This window comes from Varroa jacobsoni, unplaced genomic scaffold, assembly GCF_002532875.2.
Source record: "Varroa jacobsoni isolate VJ856 unplaced genomic scaffold, vjacob_1.0 scaffold_1400, whole genome shotgun sequence".
Taxonomy (NCBI): domain Eukaryota; kingdom Metazoa; phylum Arthropoda; class Arachnida; order Mesostigmata; family Varroidae; genus Varroa; species Varroa jacobsoni.
Genome location: NW_019214302.1, coordinates 22031 through 30896, shown reverse-complemented (window position 1 = coordinate 30896; position 8866 = coordinate 22031). Strand labels below are relative to the sequence as shown.

The 8866-nt window shown below is 38.4% G+C and overlaps 1 protein-coding gene across 1 annotated transcript; it reads right to left on the bottom strand.

The window, feature by feature from the left end:
• Positions 1 to 6293: 6293 nt before the first annotated feature.
• Positions 6294 to 8793, bottom strand: LOC111269604 (large ribosomal subunit protein eL22). Its single transcript, XM_022849332.2, has 4 exons — positions 8647 to 8793; positions 8096 to 8239; positions 7127 to 7248; positions 6294 to 6541 (listed from the first exon to the last, which is right to left on the bottom strand). Exons 1-4 carry the CDS (start codon positions 8653 to 8655, stop codon positions 6385 to 6387), a joined length of 432 nt encoding a protein of 143 aa, XP_022705067.1. The 5' UTR covers positions 8656 to 8793; the 3' UTR covers positions 6294 to 6384.
• Positions 8794 to 8866: the final 73 nt, after the last annotated feature.

Genomic DNA, 8866 nt, shown 5'->3' with positions numbered 1-8866 from the left:
TACTCATTTTAATTGTCTTACGTAAATTATTTGTATATAGCTGTGGAGTATTAAGCAACGTCAGTTTACAATTGTAACACATATGTTTATGAGGCAACGGAAATGTGCGCTTATCTTTTTGAATTAACTTTTGAATTAACTAACTGTACCTTTTTATTAAGTAAGTTTATACAAATGGCTGTGGGGCCAGCAATTTATTTCCTCAGTTGAATATATAATACAATGTTATTACTAATATTATGTGTTTTTTCTATGTACGACAACCTGCCACCTTAACAATATCGTATGATAAGATCGTTACACGTCACACCTCTTTAGCGTTATCGGAGAACACTTAAAGTAGCATGTATACACCCTGTTTCTATTTAGACTAGCTACTGTTTAAAAAACTACATCGCAACGATCTATCAGAACAGCACTACACGTACACAAACGAGTTCGCACTGAAACGTGTACTGCTATTGAGAGCTGGCTGCTTATCACAGTTCAATCACGCAGAGTTCGATCAGTTGCGTGACTCTGGCCTTTAGCGCCATTCTAGTCTGGCCATTCATTCTGGGTCGCTCCCCGTCCAAACTCCAATACAAAAGCACATACGACTTACGAGATTCGTTTAAAAAAACAAACTACGAGACAATTTTTATATTAGCATTTTATGGCCGTATAATGGCGGCCACAGCGACTTAGCGATTATGTTAACATCTATTATTATTATTATTATTATTATTATTACAATCACTGTTTGATGCTGTGGATTGTTGACGTCTCGTCGCGTATACACGACAGCTGTGTGACAGATTTCGGCAATATCTAATGCACCATTCATATATATCGGCTAAATTATCAGAAAGAACGGGTGTTTATTCACATTCAATGTTAAATCGGCTCCTTCGTGAGATACCTTTCTTCAGTTTGCTTCTTCTGAACTGGTCTCATTTTCGTTGGTTCGTGCTCTTCACCAGTTGCGTAAATGTGTGTTGCAAGCGTGAATCTATGAATGCTCAATCAGAACAGGCAAACGATCCAAGCAGTAATTTCTCCCTGGAAAAAAAGCTAAATAGCAAAATAACAATGAAATGTCATTCAATTTTTGAAAGATGGACGCAGGCAGGTTAGTGACCCTTTCGTCGCGAACGGGTTGGCCGTGAAATTACCTTGGGTCAAACTTTATTTCTGTAGCACACGTATATAGTTGCTTTTAATGGAATTCTGTCGGAAACGATTTATATACCAGGATGATTTTTTTTAAGTCGATAACTATTCGAATACATTTCCTCGAACTTACGATAAAGCGCATTAAGTTTTCGCAAAAATTCGATACATTTTATAATTTTGCCACGATAAAGGGATAAATGCTGCCCAGGCCGGTGAAAAAGACACTTATTGTGGTGAAGATGCGTTATCGGAAGAAACTACCTAAAGATAGTTATGTCGCTTTCGCTCTGGACGTAAAAGATGATGCTCGTTATCAATCAGTTACGGATAAAATTAGTACGAAAGCTGAAAGAGACCACCACGTGGATACCCATGATATTGCCAAGATATTAAGCGTCTACCACAAAACAGTTTTAGGCCAATTTAGAAAAACTGATTAGAAAAAGCGCTTAATGTTTGGGTGCCACACGAATTGATAGGAATAATCTATTTGATCGTGTTTCCATCTGCAACACAACTAAATCGGGTTAATTCCAAAGCAATTGATCACATGACAAAATAAATTGCATATAAAAAAAGACTGCTTTGAAATCTGTGGCAAAACCCAGACTATCGCCAAAGGAAGCAATGTTATGTATTGGGTGAGACTGGCAAGGGATTGGCGCTTATGAGTTACTGCCGCCTGGCAGAACCATTGATTCGGATTTCTACTGTTAATAAGTCATTTATAAAAATGAATTAAAATCAGTAAATAGAAAATGCGTTTTCTCCCCTTATAACAATGACAAACCACATACATCATCAGTCACCTGAAATGAATTCAGAGAACTCGAGTAATAAATTTTAATGCATCTGCCCGGTTTTGCACTGCCAGACTATCATCAGCACAACTTCAAATAAAAATTAAACTTAACAGAGGTTTGTTGTCTAATTATTTTTTGTAATTCGAACTAATTGCGTATGGTCCACCATAGTGTTCAATTAGATTTCGAATCATAATATAGCCATCGTTAATTATCTCGATTATTTGGACTGACAGTTAAACTCCGCTTACTAAGCGTCGCACCTTCTCTTACCATCTGCCGCACTTAAAGCTTCGAGATACCACCGGTCTAAGCAGATCTCTTGGCCCGTGAAACAGTTTTTCGTTGATGATAATGATTATTGAAGAGAAGTACCGCAGGCTACAAACTATTGCACGCTTATATTGAATAAATACAAGTTTATAATTTGAGTGTATTACATGAAGCACGGCGATCAATTGTGGAGACTTCAGGAAACTCGTTTATTTACCTATTTAATCATACTCGTCGAGTACTATGTCGTTGGCGAAGCTTGAGCTACCGATTCCCGCCGCCTTTTTTTGGTTCCGCCATTTAAGCAGTCCATTGAGTCCACATTTAAAAAAAAAAACGCATTATCGATGATTCCAGGTATGTCTAAAATTTCACGGCGCTATTAATGTATATTGTCGGTGTTTTACAGATAGTTCATCGCTTTAGGAATTCGCCGATGCATTCATGGAGATCACACTAGAGCTTTATATCTCAGTGAAATAGATCTAATTCAAAAATATCCCCAACTACAGAAAATCAATACATCCTGTGTAAAGAAAAACTGCATGGATCTACATTCACTGAACGAGATTCCAAGGAGTCGATTTTGCAAAAACTTTCTGTAAATATGAGGCACCGCAGAATCAAAGCAGATTTCTACAAAGGTATCTACCAGTCAAGTCATATCGAATTATAAAGTTGGAACACCCTATAGTCAATACGGGATTGATTATTTTAGTTCTAAGCTAGTTGTCTGTACCGTTTTGTAAATATTAAAAGGCGCGGCGCTGACAGAAACCCGACACTTACAAAAAAATAATTGCAAAGAACTTCCGCAGAACAACTACTTTTATTATACATTTTCACGGAAGTTCCGACTAATGGGGCCAACATCCCTTGAGTCGGTAATCCTATAAAACCCTGATTTTATTTTTAATTTTAGGGAGATTACAATTGTGCAGATATATTGTATGACAAGTTAATCATGACTCGGTGGACCGATTTAGGTAGAAGTTCGGCATTTGACCATTTTTTTTCTGCGCAACCACGTTATCTCAGCCCACCATTGGCCTTCAGTTGGCAACTTAAATTGTCGTAAATTAACTGATTTTGAGCACGCCTAAGTTTGTTCTTGATTTATCAATGAACAATATATGTTGTTTTTTATATGATTTTAGCTTGACATCCCTGTTCAAAACAACACGATTCGCGTGCTTGATTTGCGACATGTTTCACAACGATTATATGCGTGCTCGATGTGAAGATAGCTTGATTAGATTTTAATTAACAATGAATATATTAGGGACGTTGGCGACCCTTTATTTTATTTTCTTACAGTTATTGCATCCTAAGTCTATTGTATGTGCGCCAACTATGCAATCGTGCACTTAAACAACAACAATGATTTAGGACCAGCAACGGCTGAAGACACCTAATATCTTGAAGCTTTATGGCAAATTTGATTGACACTGAAACGCTTGAATTTATTGAAGCCTCAAACGTTTGGCTTCGCTTAGGTTTTATTTTAGCCCAGAAACAATTAGCTTTTTAGCTATATCCATCAGTTGTATGGCAGTAACAGTAACAAAAAAAAAAGCTCTACCTAATATTCTTCAGATAATGCTAATCAGATGAATTATTCGTGCAGGTCCTGTTCATGTGGCAGGTGCATTTCACCATCGAAAATATCCGCATTTTTTTATAATGAGTATTGGTGATTAAATTTCACAATAAAAAAGGTCCGTTAACAGCAATTCGGTACGACTTACGTAGATAATTAGTGCAAGTAAATAAACGAAACGCTTTTGTCCGGCTAGTGTGAAACAGCATCCACTCACTTTAACGTTACTTGCTGATATTGTTTAGGTCACTGAATTCTCTTTTAACCCTTGACATTCCACACTGAAAAATACCTAGGTCACATGTTAAGCTGTTACAAGCGAATGACGAAGTGGCGGGCTTCGAAATTGAAAAACTTTTGAACTACGCGCTGCTAGCAGACGACATTTAGCTAGTAAATTCTCCAACCTTCTAGAAACGTATGTGTAAAACCGGTTGAGCTTATGTTACAAAAAATAAGTTTAGAAAAGACAATACCTTTCAGTTCCAAAAATCAACATTCAGTGGGCAAGTTTTTGTTTTTCGAAGGTCCTCCTAATGCTGCAGAAATTCATTGAGAAATTCATTGAGCGAATATATAATAAGTAAACGGCACAAAGGTTTCAAGAACTGAAATTGGAGTATTGAAGATTGGGCAAGGGGTGACCAAATATCAAGGTCCGAATGACAAGAGCGCATTGCTGCAGTCGAGCAAGCTTTTTACGAAAGTAGAGCTTTTAAGGGCTCTATTAGCTAAAACAGGCATATCACATATAGTGTATTACAGAATTATGACCCAAATACTGGAAAGAGAGTAAAAAATGGGTCACCTATGAATTGAACATAAGCCCATTAGAAGTGTACGTAGATTATTCCACGTGCAGTTTGCAGCGATTTAATCAACAAAAAAAATTCGCGTGGGGCATACGGCTGCCATAGATAAAGTAGGGTTCAATATCTACCGCCAGTCGAAGAAGGGCTAGGCGAGAGTACGACGTCGCCTGAGAAAAACTGAGTTCGGTAGGAATGTCGAGTAATTTCGAACTTAAGGTAATGGAAATACTTACAAGGGCATCGGCTACCATGAGATACTCGCTGAAAATTTCCGCCGCTATCCCTAGTTCCTCAAAAAACTCATGGACCGTTGGCATGAACCACAGAGTCTACTTCCACACAATGCGCTATTTAATAGTAACGCCAGACCCCATCGCCGTACTTCAATTACTTCTTGAATTGCATGAACGAATATCCAACGCCTGTGTTAACTATAAGGCTTTCCATCCGAAGAAAAGCAACTGGTAGACAAATATATTTCAATATCAATTTACTTTAAAAAGCTATCGATTGAGAACGTGAATTGTAGGTATACGGTCTTTTAGAAACCACAAAAGCACTGGGGCAAGTGTGTGAAGTATAAAAAGAGTGCCTTCAACAAATAATAAAAAATCGTTATTCAAGCTCAGTTAGTTCAAAAGTTGTCCTATGTTACTTATGTAACAGCCTAACAAAATATCTAGTAGCAGTCGAGCGCTTTAGTGAGAAACTCGTAATCCTTTTTCAGCTGAAGCTACGTAACGAATTGGATGATCGGACCAAAGCTGTTTCTTGTACTGGTTGACTGCGAAATTAATAGCAGAACACGCTATATTCATCACTTTCTTTGTGGCTCTGTCCGTTTGATAATTTCAGTTTGCTGGAAGGCAAACAAAGAAATCTTACGAAGATTAGAGAAATCGGCGAGTAAATAGTCAGTCTTACACTTTAAAGAAAAATTAAATAACGTAATGCAGGAGGCGATTTTTCCTTTATGCCGTAAACTCTCTCAATCACAAGTTCTATATTTAGCCTTCTAATGCCGAAGCAAATAGAAATATGTTCTTGTATTACTTCAAAAAAAATATGCCGATGAAGTGGCCAGACTCGATCAATAATCGATAACAATAATATTTGCATAAAGAATAAATATACTATAGGACGACAATTGTATAATTACTGACTGTCATATTTCGAGGATTAAAGCTTGTGCCTAAAACCCTAACAGACCTGCCATAGCCCTTGAAACACCTAAATCCATCAAAATAATGAAAACTTTTTTATTTGCAAGCAGCTATTTTCATTTCACGTCTATGATAATGCACGAATTTGCCCGTGTACAACATGAGTCTTTGTTGACCTATTTTTAGCTATGAGCACCATGTGTGCCCCATTTATGATAATTATTTTTTTTATGTAATAACCCTTTGTCCACTTTTGTGATACATCATAGACACAAAGCTAAAGCTTTCAATAATTAGCATTTGAATTAAAGCGTCTCTTATGGAAGCTACCAAGCGTCTCTTAAAGAACCTAACAAGTCTTAGTGTGTAATCACTCCAGAAAAAGCTTTATAATCTACCGGTTAGTTGCTCCAATATGCGCCTATCTATTATTGCCTACCCATCCAATTATCATTAACAGTTAAATGGAAACGTATGACGTCAACGATAATCTGCCGACAAACTTGTTTTATTACGTTACAAAAAGACATGTTCGCGGATGTCGATTTACGTCGTTGCAGCGAACGGAGACCAAGGCCTTACTCGTCCTCTTCATCATCATCATCATCATCATCATCTACATTGTTTATCTGATAGTACCGAAGTTCAAAGCCATCCTTTGCCGCAGCTACCACTCGCAGCCAATCCCGAAGGTTGTTCTTCTTTAAGTACTTCTTCGTCAAGTACTTTAAATACCTGAAAACACAAAAGATCGAAATTACTTTAGGATAAGCATGTTTCAGTTTGAATCAATGACAACATTCGATTAAGAAGACTATAGTTTTCTACTAATATCTGACCGAGTGAAATTAATATATGTAGCAAACGTTTCGGCACCGGCCTTTGCTCTAGCCCAAGGCTGGCTTCCTCGAAAGCATCATTGTACTCCCAATATAATATTAGGCAGTCTCTGGACCTGTGGAGCCCGAGGACCGTGGCGAAGGAGAAGCAATTCTATTTCGAATAGCGATCGCATAGTGAGAACTCTCTTCAGAAGAAACCAAAAACTATTCTTTAGCATCAAGGAAGCACAACTCGGTCGTAACAAGCCACGCTTCTTAACGCGTATCACCTTACTATTGATATAATATGACAAAAAGGCATCTATGGCTTACTAATGGTAATGTACTTAAGTATATGGCACATGTTAGTAAGTACGCTCTACAAGGCGGATCGAAGATCGTGCCGCAAGAATATGTGGAAACATTTGGTTGAATACACGTGGGACAACAGTTTAAGAGGGTAAGAGTCGCTGAATCAATCCATCCGTTCACAACATACCTTTTCGAGAACGGGATGTTCGCAATGATGATCACTTTGTTTTTCTCCTTATACACTGTGATGTCTTTGCCGAGGTTCTTGGTCTTGCCATTGACTTTAATGCGGCTTTTTAAGTAAGTTTCCTGTAAATATTATACATAGTTTAGTATAAATAGACGCTAGAATAGCAATCTTCTGCCTCTCTAAGCGAATATGAAATCAAATAACCGTAGTGACTTAAAAACCGAACAGATCACGCAGAGTTGGGAAAACCGCAAAGAATAGATAGCTGACAATAGCGACAAGAATGTTGACCACACATGAAACCAAACCGGACTTGAGACACGAAATGGAGATTACATGGTGCATCGATTTCGGGCCTATATCATTTAAAAAGGAGATAATTCAATCTGTAGACTGAACACTCCAGCCAAAGACCCTATGATTCTAATCAATTGTCAAAATACCTGTTCCTTATTCGCATTTCATAATAATACTCGATTGTTTAACAAAAAAATAACCAATATCGAAATAATACGCGATCGTTTACAAAACGAAGGGACATACGCGAAGCCTTCACGAGGTTTCTCCTCGAGACTACCAAATCTGAGGCAAAAAGTCGGCGAGCCAGGTGAACAAGCCACCGCCAAAATTGCCCAAAGCAGCTCCATATAGAATACGACTGATGCAGAGTACTTCATCGATACTAGTCATTCGCATGGACCAGTACCAGTTCAAAACCGAGCGCAGTATCGGCTTCAGCGGCTTTATTCTGTTCGATGTTGTCCAAATCAACTACTCAACAAACATTCCACACGTGTCCCACATCGTGGATGTTGTGATTAACTGACCAGACGAACATCCACATTCTGAAGGCTACTCGGTTTGTCAGCATTCTCAGTCTCAGCCAGGCCAGGCGCTGGCATAGCCCCGCATTCGCAAGACTCCAGAAACTCGAGCTACTGATCTAAAATCGAGCAAACCACTTACGAAATCTGCGACCTTCATAATGCCATCTTCAACAGGGTGGGCGCAATCCACGACATACTTCTGCTGACCTCTCTTGACGCCAGGCTTTTTCTTGATACCCGCCTTCTTCGGACCCTTTTTTCCGGACTTCTTTGCAGGCTTTACCTAAGATCACATGGAGACAGCACAGAGCCAGATGAAGAGTTAAGACAATATTCAACTCGTCGTCGATAAAATTTCTCAAAATCGACTTTCTCTGTAAACAATCAGATAATTAAAGAACGAATCGCAGTGACATCAGAGATACGATATCAGGACTCTAGCCGAAATCATCATTTGGATGGACCACGGCATGACTATGTGCATTTTTAGGTTCACTTGGGAATACAGAGTACCACGTGGCGAAAAACACGTCATTGAATTAAATATACGATAATTCCATAATCTCTTCGTAATGCCAAGAGAGAATTGTTAAACAGAATTACTTTTACTATTTTCAGCTTCTTAGTAAAATTAAGTAGCTTTTGGCGAAATTTAATACATATACGAGAATTTTCGGGAGCTCAACTTACTGCTGCCATCTCGTCTTAATCACCGGGCGGAAAGACTGTACGATCCGCGGACGACCACGATTTCAATGCAAGATACAGTGGCGCCCCCTTCCTAAAATGGCGCTCATCTATTTTAATTATTTGAAAGGGATTTATTTGCTTGCGGTTTGCTATTATTTGTCATTTCTTCTATGCTGGTAAGACTAGCTCATTGTTTAAAGCGATTTAGATAATTTCATCA

Coding starts and splice junctions, on each gene's coding strand:
- LOC111269604 (XM_022849332.2), bottom strand. Junction 7,249..8,095: donor TTATGAAGGTCGCAGATTTC/GTAAGTGGTTTG, acceptor TAATATTTACAG/GAAACTTACTTAAAAAGCCG. Junction 6,542..7,126: donor AACATCCCGTTCTCGAAAAG/GTATGTTGTGAA, acceptor TTGTGTTTTCAG/GTATTTAAAGTACTTGACGA.